The 13,638-nt window shown below is 38.0% G+C and overlaps 1 protein-coding gene across 1 annotated transcript; it reads left to right on the forward strand.

Annotated features, from left to right (window-relative positions):
- The first annotated feature begins 11,658 nt into the window (after nt 1–11,658).
- LOC122654065 (adenine/guanine permease AZG1-like) lies at nt 11,659–13,422 on the forward strand. The gene has a single exon (XM_043848034.1). It carries the CDS (start codon nt 11,659–11,661, stop codon nt 13,408–13,410), a length of 1,752 nt encoding a protein of 583 aa, XP_043703969.1. The 3' UTR covers nt 13,411–13,422.
- Nucleotides 13,423–13,638: the final 216 nt, after the last annotated feature.

A 13,638-nucleotide genomic window follows, 5' to 3' on the forward strand; every position in this document is an offset into this window, starting at 1 on the left:
GGTTAGGCTTTGATGATGTATCATTTGGTTTTTGCTCTTGCTTCTGTGGATGTTTGACCATCGCACATGTTGGGGAGTTTTTATCCGCTGCTGTGCGCATCTTGCGGCGCATCAGCGGCCATGTGTGCACAGCAAGCCCCACTATGCGCACATGGCCGCTGCTACGCCGCACGATGCACACAACAGCGCTCCAGTTACAGCAGCGGATAAAGGTCCACCTGTTGGGTGCTCTGCCTTGGGTATTGTAGGTTTTCTTGGGCTTAGGGATGAGCCCTTCTTCTCTGGGGCAGGCCATTGAATTGCTTTTGGGCTGCTTTCCTTTGGTTGTATATTTTTTGTTTTCTTCTTTCTTTTTCAATAAATTGATTCTATCAATTAAAAAAACAACAACAAAAACAAAGAAAAAAGGGGTGAGAATCCCACATTTCAAACCCGAATACCCTTTTAAGTTTCAAACCCCATACCCTATAGCATGGTTTTAGTGCACGATATTGGAATGGATATTGGTCAACCTAGCAACCGATACGGTATTGGATTGGTATCTGCAAGGATATACAGTATTGGACGTATTTGCCCCTGATTTTCCATGAAAAATGGGTTTTTTAACCATTTTATCCTTTGTCTATACCATGCCACCAATACGATATCGACAAGGTGCAAAACCGGTATCGGGCGATCCAATACCGATATGTAGAACCATGCCCTATATTGCCTATAATCCATTTTGAATCCCCAACCTAAATGGCTAAAAGAGCACTTCTAAGACTACACTAGCTTCATTTGTCTAACTCACCAGGAGAGAGGATATGGCAAAGCCTTACCCAACCATGCATATTGGGCAAGGCCTAATATTGGGCTTATTCCAATATTAATATTAATAGGGTACTTGATTTCACAGTGATTTGTGTCACAATGGCTATGTTCTAGATTCTTTTGCACTATTGATCTAAGTAGTCCTTGCTTCAATGAAACCATTTCACAATTATTGTTGGATGATCGTCTGTAGTAGAACTTGGCCTGAGGCTTGAGATGCTGTAATGGACTGGATTGTTTCAAGATCTCGCCAACCCAAGCTCGAGGTGCATTACAGTGGGCTGGGCTGGGCTGGGCTGAAGTATCACATCGGTCTATTAGTCTTGGCAATTCTCAGTCTTTCCAGCCCAACTAATACAAATTACTTCAGGGAAACAGAATTTTGCCAGACGCCTGCACCCAGACATAGAGGGGGGAGAAATGACGGCCCCACCCTCGTGAAATGTGAAAATCCCACTCATGTTGATGTCCTGTTGCATGCTCTCATCAGCCCTACGCTGGTGCAGGGCCACCCAGCTTGGCAGTGATCCCCAACCAAATACTTTAATAGGGTAATATTGGGATTGTGGAAAAATAGCCAATGGCAGTTACTACATGACTGGGCTTGGGTGTGGTCCATGCACTAGCGCAGCGCACGCCCAAACATCCAATATGGGGGCCAGGGTGATCATTTCACCACCCATTTGTCTAGGTCCCATGTGCTAACGCAAGGACCAATGGGAGTGCACGCCCAAACATCAAATATGGGGGCCAGAGTGGTCATTTCACCACCCACGTAACTAGGCGTGACTGAGCAGTCTTCTTTATATATATATATATATAGCCACGGCACAATCGGCATGTTAATATAGTGGATGATATTTGATTCAAGCCGGCTCTGAAATTCGATACGTGACTAATCCAATCCATTAACTGTACCTACCAAATGGCCGGAATATTCACATCATTTTTCCAAGTGATGATATTTAAAATGGATGTACAAAAAAAGTTTCTATCGTAGGCATGTAAGTACCAATTTTCATTTCCCCCCCCCCCCCCTCTTCGACAGAAAGAATTTGAACAAATTTTTCTTTAGATATTTAAAAGAAAAAGGAAAAAAAAAAAAAAAAGATGTGAATTTGTTAGAAGAAAAAATAAATCTTGTGCTATTCATCATATCATGAATATAAACCACTTAAAAACAAAACACATGACATAATGGAGTAAAACGTCCAATAAATTGCAAAACCTATCATATCCAATCCAATAGTATAATGTTAGGGTCCTTCTAAGCATCACTATGCCTAGTGAAGTATAACTCTTCATTATCTCTCATTTGTCAGTAAATGGTTTAGTCCATGTGATAGAGGACCCCACATACATCTCAATAATCAAATTTTAATCTTAAAGTAAGCAGGAAAGTTGCTCAAACTCTAAAATCAAAGTGGCATCAAATGGATATGAATATAAAATACATAATGAGATCTTTTGTAATTTTAGCTACTTCCCTTATTCATTTTAAGCTGAAATTATACCATTGAGATGTTTGCTTGGTCTTCTATCACATGGACTAACCTATGTTCTATCTTATGACAAATAGTGAAGAGTTATACTTCACTAGAAACATAGTGAAGGAAAAGAAAACCCATAATGTTAATACCATTAACATTATTCGGGCTTAGGGTGGTCGACAGGGCTAAACTTGCAGATTAAAACCTCTACAGTGTGGACATCTGCCAGTGCACTTCAGTGCGGTCCTGAGAGCTTGACACGTGGAACAAGTTTCATCCAATAATGCAAGCTCGATGCAAGACAAAAATTTTTTTTTGTCTTTCTCCTTGAACTTGACACCGTTAAATGTCGCACCTTCCATCTATCGAGTTCTCAAGCCTGCATTGTACTGCACCGCTAGATTAGGATACTGCAAAAGATTTTTTTTTTGTCCCGAACGTGCAACCCTAAGACTTGTGCTATTCATTCATCATCCACACGGCAGGTATACGTCACTATAAAAGTTTTTGGAACAAAGAATACTAAAACAAAGTTCACGAGAAAAACGTGAAACAAAGTTCGTGTCGGTCTATTCCAACTTTCAAGGTTTTGTCTGTGTTTGGAATCCTGTAAAGTTTTTTTTTTGGTTTTTTTCTTTTTTCTCATCAGATATTCATTTTCTTATTATTGATATTTCTCAGTTCAACCATGTTGCGTAGTTGACCGCAACTAATCCCATTTACTCTACTTTTAGAACCTCCAAAGTCAAACAATCATACTTTAAACTTCCAAACACATTGTATTGATTAAATTGTAAATCTCTGTTCACAGTTCACACCTTAAAAAACATAGAAATTAATAGATATGAGCTCTTTAATTGCAATTTCCAAATTCCAATCCTCCACCACCACCAATCCCGTGGAAAAAAATATTGATTTTCAAGAATGGGTATTGAAAAAGTATTTGGAAACATACTAAAATCTTAAGAGGGGTTTGTGACCCCTAGGATGATGGGTAAACCGTCTTCCATATATATATATATGTGAAGGAACACTTTGCCCTTTGTTAATTGTTATATACTACTTGATAATCCAAAGCTGATAGATACTTCAAACTTTTGTTTAAAGACTGCCAAAACTTACAAGCATAGTGGACGAAAGTCTTGCCTTATAAGAATAATAATACGATTGATGTTCTTTGTGTCACAGTGCAGGCTGCGCCCAGATACATAGACTGAGTACTTTTGTCATCTAGGAGGATAGGGTGGTCATTTTGACCACCCCCATGTGTCCGGATGTAGCATGCATACCCAGCATAGAGAACATTCGGCCATAATAAGAATAATAAGGTAGAGAGTTCCCTACATTGCCGGGGAGTGCAGTTTTAAGCAAATTAATGAAGGAATTTCCTTTGGAATCCAACAATTGGGGGAGGGTTATACATATATGGCATATCACCCTCATATAAACAGTAGTAATACGTGAAGGGGTGTACAATTTCATTTTTCAGCTGGTGTTGTGCACATCTTTTTCCATAATAATGACGTTCGAAAGAAAACTAAACAGGGAAGATTTTTCAAAATAGGGATTGATAATTTCTTTGCCTTTTTGATAAATTCGATCAATTACCTTGAAACAAAATCAAGCAAAATATCAGATTGAGGAACTAAGAACTAATCAGAACTAAGAAGTTGGATATATGTCTTTTTTTTAACTGTTGGATAAATGCATTTCTAAGCTCAAAGAGTTGGAGACATGGCAATGGTCTATTTTATATGTTTATTTGGTTTTAGCTCAACTTGTTTTATCATTCTACATTAATAATTTAAATTTCTATAAATTGAAATTGGTTTTTTTGTTTTTTGTTTTTTTGTATGATATAAACTGAAATAGTAGCACCTTACAAATTATATATGTTAAGCCTTTGATTCCTTCCAAATATTATTCATAATATTTATATCACATATTATAGAAAATAATATACGTCTAAGTTTCACTCTACCCATAAAGGACGGTTCACCCACTTTTCTAGGGTTCATAAATCCCTGGAAAAAATAAAAGGAACAGATGAAAGGGTGCAGGGAATCTTCACGTAGGTTAGTATATGTGAAGAACTCACAGCCGTTCAGATAGAATCTATTTTGTGGGAATGTTCAATCTGAACGGCTGTGAGTCATTCACGTACGCGAACATTCACCCCCCTCAAGATGAAAATGGTGGTGGTGAAAAAGATTTTTGGCCTTGTCCAATTTGTTGGTCCCACGTGAAGTTAGTTGTTGCATTTAAATTATTAGATACAAAAAGGAGAATGTACAAGTCACATGTTAAATTGGCATCTCTATTCAATCGTATCACTCACCTTGTATTTCAAAAGTATATACTTCTTTTCAATGGTTCAAAATCAATCTAAGACTAGTGTTTCTAAGTTTTTTTGTTTGAATAAATCTTTGACATGAGATAATTGAGGTTTCTTTAATTGGTTTACTCATGTCAGTATTCTCATTTCTAATATCTTCAAGTGTTGTCATCAAAAAAACCTTTTTCGGCTGACAGAACGTCCCACTACTGACACTTGAAAAACAGCTTTCAAGGTCACTCCATTAGACTTGACCTTCTGAAAGCGAGGAAAGTAGTCTTCACTTTGGTGAATTAGTTGAGCCCGGGTACATTTTCGATGCCATGGAACTAAGAATCATTGTCCTCTCCAATTCGCTGTCCCCTTCAATTCCTCTAATTTCTCACGTAAAGATAAAAATGATCATCCTGACTCTACCTGAAAACACTATTCAAAATGGGATGCGCTCCCCCTTATTAGAGGAATTGAAGAAATTGAAGATTCCCGTGACTTGGAGGTAATAATTATTCATGGAACTAGACCAGTTAACTATTACGCTTTCTTCGAAGGATAGTTGCTTAGAAAACTATGCATACCTTCCAGAAGCATTCTGGATCCCTCACTGCTCGCCTTTGCCGGACTTTCTTTCTCCTTACCTTCTCTAAGAAAACGACCCCTATCTCGCCAAGGCTTCTCTTCTTTTCTTGTCCTCACATGCCGCATCAGAAGCTACTTCTGAAGGCTATTTACTGTCTTGTGTCCTTTTTTTCCACAGGCAAATAATACTGTCAGCATTGAATAAAGTCGAAAAGGACGAGAGAGAGATATATATATATATATATATATATATATATATATATATATATATATATATATATATATATATATATGGATGTTCATGTGTTGGGATTAATGGTTTGTCCTTTACTCCATGCCTTTATGTGGAGGTATTGAGTCGTCCACCAATCCTTTAAGTATCTATGAAAGGATCCTTGGAAGATTCTAAGACCATTAGAATATATATATATATATATATATATATATATACTATTTTAGTCCATTCGGCATCGGAGTTTAGAACATGGTTCTAAATATTGGTATCTTATTGTCCATATTGGGCCATACATATTGGTTTTGCTAGTTGTTGATATCGATATCGTGTTGATATTGAATCGATAACATGGTACAGTTAAGGGGTAAAATAATAAAAAAACTCATTTTTAAAAAAAATTCAGGGACATGTTTGGTATAGTCGATCCAAGTTAATAGTTAATACCATATTGATATCATATCGATTTTGCGGGTCACTAATACCCATTCCAATATCGTGCACTAAAACCATGGTTTGGGGCCTTTAGTTACTATTTTAGATACATAGCCTTTCTTAATTATACTCATTTTAGGTTGAGAGAATGCTAATTGGTTGCACCATCTACTGTGGCTCTCACATCTAGACACAAAAATTGTCTTATCGTCAAAAAATGATCGCTTGTCTTTATGAAAAGATGAACATCCCATGATGATAGGACGATCATTTTCAGGTGACAGGACGATTTCTATACGTCTAAGCGTAGGAGCCACATTAGGCGCATGATTGGTTAGTGTTCTTTTTCCTTAATTTTATTATGAGAGAGAGAGAGAGAGAGAGAGAGGAAGGAGAGAGGAGTTCATGCAAATGAAAGACAAAAGAGAAATCAACAATTGTACGTATAAAGTAAAAAATTAAACAAACTCACTCACTCACGAGTCACAACTCACAATCGATGCTACGTCCCCATCGGAGATGACCTACCAATGCCCCACGCTCTGTTAATGCAATCAATATGAATGATGTCAGGCTCTTTATATTATTTTCCCATACATTATTCATTCCTTAGATCAGATCAGAACAGATCAGATCAGGCCAGACCAGACCAGATCGGACCGCTCTGACGGCTAGCACTAAAACTGGTTTCAATATCAAATTCATGTCTTCAATCCGTGAAAAGCTCTAAAGATAATAGAACACATTAAAATCAAATCTTTTAATCCATCTCATATTAAATTGGCCCAATCTAGAGTCAACCTATACACTAGATCATATCTCATTAGATACATAACAGACCAATATGTACGATTTCGTCGCCATCATCTTTAATTGGGGATTCTTACTATAGGTAGCTCTCGTTCTGGGAGATAAGTAGTCATTTTCAAGCGGCTTCACTTTGCCTCACTAGTCTTTTCTTGACAACTTTCACTTTATCATAAGTAATCCTCTCCTAAGTAGCCATTTCCTTGACTCGAATCCAGTGGCTTCAGATAAACAAAGATCATCAAGCCACGGAGTGGTAATCGGCCAATCTGTCATACACATGATAGACAGGGCCTTCCTTGCCAAGGCATCTGCAATTACATTCATAGCCATTGGAACAAAAAGAAAAGAAACAGATACAAAAGTAGAACATAGCTCACGAACATCTTCAACGACAATTGCAACATCAAGCAGCGGAACATGATTTGGATCTTCAATAAAGCTCTAGAATTGATGGAACGCATTAAATCATGTCCTTTAACCTACTCATATTAGACTGATCCAATATAACGCATATACACTAGGGATTATTATCCTCCCCAATTCCTAAAGTGTGGTAGTGTGACAGTGTGGCAGTGTTAGGTGGAGATGTCGACACTGGCAGTTGCCGTATCCAACGGTCCGATCTCATTGAAATAGACCGTTGGATGCAGCAGCTACCAGTGTCGACATCTCCACCTAGCACTATCGCACTACCACACTTTAAGGAATTAGACAGGATAATTTTCCTATATACTAGATCGAGCCCCATTTGACACAGAGCTAGTCAAACTAGTAGAAATTAAGACAAAAGGACAAAAACAGGTAAATATACCTTGTAAAACTAATCAAATCAGCCTCAATTAAACCAATTAGACTGGTTCATCCCAAACCATGGCTTTGATATACTGATTTTTTTTTTTTAATACACACTTTCCTTGTTTAGCTAAGAAAAGTTGCTAAGAGTAGGAACGTCTCAAGTGAAGGATATTAAGCATTTGATGATCAGAGGAGAAAGGGATGTTGGTGGAGGAAACAATATCTTCAATACAAGGTTGAATCAGTTTTGAGGCCTAGAGAAAAAAAATAAAAATGGAACACTATATCCACTCAACTAAAGTGACAAATTAAAGAGCGTTAAACTCAACTGGCACTTTCACTAGTTCTTAAAGAGAATGAAAAGCTTTGTCCACACTTACTACCTTCCAAATTTTAAAACCCCAAAAGCCTACCACTACTTCAAGCTAGCTAGGCCCCCAAACCCCCCCCCCCCTCATGCCAAAAATGTGGACCCAAACCCTCTCTCTCTCTCTCTTTATGAGGAAGTTGACATTTAGAAACAACTCTTATGATTAAGAAATGAAGATTGTCCTAAGTAATGCCAACTACGTAGAGATGCTTTTAGGATTTTCATAGGTTAAATGTTTGTATTGAGAGAGAGAGAGAGAGGGGTGTTGTTCTCTGTGTTGCAGCGCATCCTGCGCCCAGGCACATGGGGGTGGGCGCAATGACCATCCTGCCCCCCTGCACAGACTGCCCATGTGCCTGGACGCAGGCTATATTGCGGCACAGAAAATATTCTCCCTTTTCCTTTATAAGATATTCAAAGAGTTCGGATCTATTTACCACAAAATTTTTATCACCTGCAATTCCCCTGTCCGGTACGGTTCCCTAGTGCCTCTAATAAAAGGGGGTGGACTCCACCTGGGCAGTGTGTTCAGTCAGGGGGTGGAATGGTCATTTCAACTCCTCCTATGAGAGGAACCGCACAACCGTATCGGTCAGCGAACCTCAGGGGATAGAGGTTCATTTACCACATGGGGAGGATTCTCATTCCATCCACATCGTCCATGGTGTGTAGGTCTTATACGTCAAAGGTCGGTCTCACACTCTATTTAATATGGATGGATGAGGATCGTTCCCGCTTAGGGAACAGATCCAACAGATTCATTCATCCGGAGAAAATGATTTCTTCATCCTCACGTTGTTGTTTATGTTAATTAGAATGCATAGGAAGATATACAATGTTCTTTGCCTGTCATTTCTCTTCCTTGATCTATGAAAGTTTGCTTCGGAAACATTTTCTTACTGGGAGAAGAATCCTCCCTTTCGAGAGAGAATGGAAATGAGTAAAGAGATAAATTACCATACATTATTGTCAAACAATCCATACATCTATATCAATATACATTACCTCGTCATGGGTTTGTTTGGCTGGTTTAGGACAATGTGCTTTGATCACGGGGTCCCAAGTTCGAATCCTCATAAATGAAGTGTTATACAGGATGGGAGTGACTTCATAACCAGGGTTACAAATCTTACATTTATTCTTTTACTCTTAAATTGTTAATGAAATTTTTTTTTCAACTCTTGAAAATGTGTTTGTTTAGTATCATTATAGTATTAGGTGCATAAGTAACTCCTTCATATTTTTTTTAAATATTATAATCTATAATTACTCATTAAAGGGACAAATTCAATGTTATAATGTTGTAAGCTCATAACTAAGCTTTGAAATAAGAGGAATTTTTGTAATGCGAGAACCTCTCTCTCTCTTTTGGAGGAAGAGTTGCATGATCCATCTTATAATGCAATGCCTTTCTTCTCCTAGAAAAAAGAAAGAAGAAAATTTGAACCAACTTTTTGACTTGTGAAATAATAAGATTTTTTAGTATAAGTATTGTTTTGCCAAAACCAATTAATTTTCATAACCTCAAACCGAAACTGACCCAATTCCTTCTCCGGGTTTTGTCAATGCCTGACCATTTTCTGGGTGGGCTGTCAAGAAGTGAGCCCAAAAGGGGCATCCAAAGATGGGTCGAGTCTGAATGTTTCATTTATCCAAATTTTACTATTTCTTTATTCGGTTTTATTCGATGTGTATACGGTCTTAATAATTCAGTTCAAATATGATTTTAGTGGAAATCACATGCTAACAAATAAAGTTCGTAAGAAAATTTCAATCTCGCGAAGATATAAGCTTACAGTGTCAAATCTTGTATCTTTCATTCCCTTTTTACACAATTCAACAAAGAAACCCATAATATGTAATTTCACACAACTGAAAAAAGACGAATGATTGTAGGGTTTAGTATAGTTAAGATTCGATTTGATTTGATTCAATTAAACGCTTTTTAGTCTTAAACAAAACCAAAATTGAACTAGATTTTTTCAATTCGATTCAATTTTGAGGATGGATCTTGGTGCGACGGTAAGATTACTCTATTACGGCCTAGTGGTTGTGGGTTCACCTATTTTAAAAAGAAATTTTTTTTAATCAATAAATAGACAAATCTGAAAAGAAGAGAGCAGAAAATGACTCCAAGATTTAATCAATGTTATAAATCGGCCGTTCAAGAGAAGTTCCATAACCCCACTAGTCACAGCTAAAGCTACTAAAAGAAAGAGAGAGAGATTCTAACCGAAAATTACGAAAGCTAAAATAGAAATTCTCATTGTGTTGTACCTTAATATGTTGTTTCTCCAAAACGAGGGCTGTTTAGGAATCCCATTGAACGGTAGGTGAGTATCTTCTTGATTCCAAAATTGTGTGTATCTTCCCATTCTTCCTCAATTCAAGTTAAAATAAAGAATTAAAAAAAAAAAAAAAAAAAAAAACTAAAATATTAAAAGAAGGGTAAAGGTTGGGCACAACGCCTGAGTCTCTCTATCCTCAACTCTCTATGGAAATTGACTCCCTTGCACTCCCCATCCCACCCTCTTCATAAGGCACAAGTATTAGCTCCAAGAAAATCAGTGACACACCCAATAACACTCTCCCTTGAAGAAAATGTGTAGTCAAGATTCAAGAATAGTTAAATCTGACTCACAAAAAACTTTGAATCTTTTCTAAATAAATAGGAGGAGAAGAGAATTGAATATGTTCACTAGTTTCAATAAGCTATCGGCATATACTAATCATAGGAATGAACACACGAGGATAAAAAGGTCTTTGGAAAATGAATAGGAGAAAAGATAACACATGCAGAGTACCGGGTGATATGCCCAACCTTTTTCCATAACAAAATAAATTTTTGATATTTATATTTGATATATGACATATGATATATAATAGATGACATGTTATGTGACATATGGTAAATCAATATTACTATATCCGTCATTCTACGATTTTAAAAGTCGATTAACCTTTTGAAATTGGTGTGTGAAAAAAAAAGTCAATGTTACCATTTTGGATCACTGCACGCAAAGAGTCGAACGAACACATTTGTCATGTTTTGCCATAAAAGGCAGTATTAATGCCTAAAAATGTGATTAATATTTGGAAAATCACTGGTATAATCGTTTCTCAGTGCATCAAAGGGATTCATTAAAAAGCATTAAAACGACTTAACGACAGCTTGCTTCTCTCCATTCTTAATCCGATCCATAATTCCAGATTCACTGGATCATCAAATCACACAATATAAATATAATTAATTACCCAAACTTGATCCCATGCTTCGCTCCCTCCCTAGTCTTTACCAAATCACCAAACTAGCCGTTTCACCATATTTTGTTTTTAAGCTTCAAAAATAAAAAAGCCAACAATAATAATAATAATAATAATAATAATAATAATAATAACTTCTTGAAATCTAACAACTCACAGTGAGCTGTGAGCCCCACCCACACAGAAAAGAAAAGTGTTTATTTAATGAATTCTACGTGGTCTTCTCCAGGCAATCATAGACAATGGAAAATGACCTAATTTAAATAGCTTGCGATGCACCGTAATATTCCCACCATAAGCAAAAGATCTCCATTACGGAACTCTTTCAGTCCTCAACATGGAAACACAGCTGAACCCACGCCGCTCCACGACACCCCTTATTCTTCATTTCCCCACTCATCTCCTCTCTCTCTCTCTCTCTTCCATATTTATAAGAGACAGAATCTCTCTCTCTCTCTCTCTCAAGTCTTCTTATTATCTCTCTTTCTTACAATCAGAGAAGAAGGAAGCTCTGTTATTGTCTCTGTGATCATCATTCATGGAGACTCGAACGCAGCAACGTTCCTCAATAATATCCCGTGTTAACTCGTTCGTTGGAAACAGCCGAGTCGGAAAATATTTCAAACTCGACAAACGTGGCTCCACTTTCACAACCGAACTCCGTGCCGGAACAGCCACGTTTCTCACCATGGCTTACATCCTAGCAGTCAACGCAAGTATTCTCACTGATTCCGGCGGAACCTGTACCGTCGCCGACTGTGTCCCTCTCTGTAGCAACCCTTCCATCTCTATCTCCAACTGCGCCGCCTCAAACTTCACGGTGGTCCAACCCGGTGTGTCTTGCAAATTCGACCCCGTCAACCCGGGTTACACAGCTTGCCTCAACGGAGTCCGCCGTGATCTAATCGTCGCCACCGTCGCTTCTTCCCTCATCGGTTGTGTAATCATGGGTGGTTTCGCTAACCTTCCCTTAGCTTTAGCTCCTGGTATGGGCGCAAACGCTTACTTCGCTTACAGCGTTGTTGGCTTCCACGGCTCCGGCAACGTCACTTATGGAACAGCTTTAGCAGCGGTTTTCATCGAGGGGCTTATTTTTCTCTTAATTTCCGCAATTGGGTTAAGAACCAAACTCGCTAAACTCGTTCCTAAACCCGTCCGAATCTCTTCCTCTGCCGGAATCGGTCTTTTTCTCGCTTTTATTGGACTTCAAAGCGGTGAAGGACTCGGACTCGTTAGTTTCAGTTCTGCCACACTTGTTACAATCGGCGCGTGTCCAGCTAACTCACTCGCCTCCGTCGCTCCTGTAATAACTTATCCAAACGGCACCGTTGCTCTTATGCCTGGTGGTACAGTTTCCGGTGGCATTCTTTGTTTAAATAACCAGATGCTTAGTCCGACTTTCTGGTTGGGTGCAGTTGGTTTCGTAATAATTGCTTATTGTCTTGTGAAAAACATTAAAGGAGCGATGATATACGGTATAGTATTTGTAACAGCGATTTCATGGTTTCGTAACACTCAGGTTACCGCTTTCCCTAACACTGACGCGGGCAACTCGGCTTATCAGTATTTCAAGCAAGTAGTTGACGTTCATGCCATCAACAGTACTAAAGGTGCGTTGGATTTTACGGGTATAAATCAAGGGTATTTTTGGGAAGCTTTGGTAACATTTTTATATGTAGATATACTTGATACTACCGGAACGTTATATTCCATGGCTCGGTTCGCCGGGTTTGTTGACTCAAACGGCGATTTCGAAGGTCAATATTTCGCTTTCATGTCTGATGCGACATCGATTGTGATTGGTTCGTTGTTGGGAACTTCACCGGTGACGGTTTTTATAGAATCGTCGACGGGGATAAGGGAAGGTGGGAGGACTGGATTAACGGCGTTAACGGTCGCTGGATTTTTCTTTTTGTCATTCTTTTTTACGCCGTTATTGGCTTCGATACCTGTTTGGGCAGTTGGATCACCGTTGATTTTGGTTGGGGTTTTGATGATGAGATCAGTGGTGGAGATTGAATGGAATGATATGAAACAGGCTATACCAGCGTTTGTCACTTTGATATTGATGCCAATGAGTTATTCGATTGCTTATGGATTGATTGGAGGGATTGGTACTTATATTGTTTTGCATTTATGGGATTGGGGAGAGTTGGTGTTGGGGAAATTTGGGATTATAAAAATCAAAAAGGAGGAAAAACATGATTTGGTAGGGGTAAATGAGTCAAATGAAGAACTTGGTCTTGAAGATGGGGACAAGAAGGGATCCGAGATTCAATTAGCAGTTTAATTTTTTTTTCTTTTTTTTTTTTGTAATATCATACAAAAAGTTTGATTTTTTTTTTTTCAGTTATTGTTACAGTGGATATATAAAAGAAGAGAAAAAGAGTAAAAGAAATTGTTTTTTTTTTTTTTGCGTGTAAGAAAAATTATAAAAAAAAATAATTCAATTGTATCAACCCCACATGATAAAAGAAATTGTTTTTTTTTTTTCCTTTCAATTATTGGCTATTCCATG

This window comes from Telopea speciosissima, chromosome 3 (assembly GCF_018873765.1).
Source record: "Telopea speciosissima isolate NSW1024214 ecotype Mountain lineage chromosome 3, Tspe_v1, whole genome shotgun sequence".
NCBI classification, from domain to species: domain Eukaryota; kingdom Viridiplantae; phylum Streptophyta; class Magnoliopsida; order Proteales; family Proteaceae; genus Telopea; species Telopea speciosissima.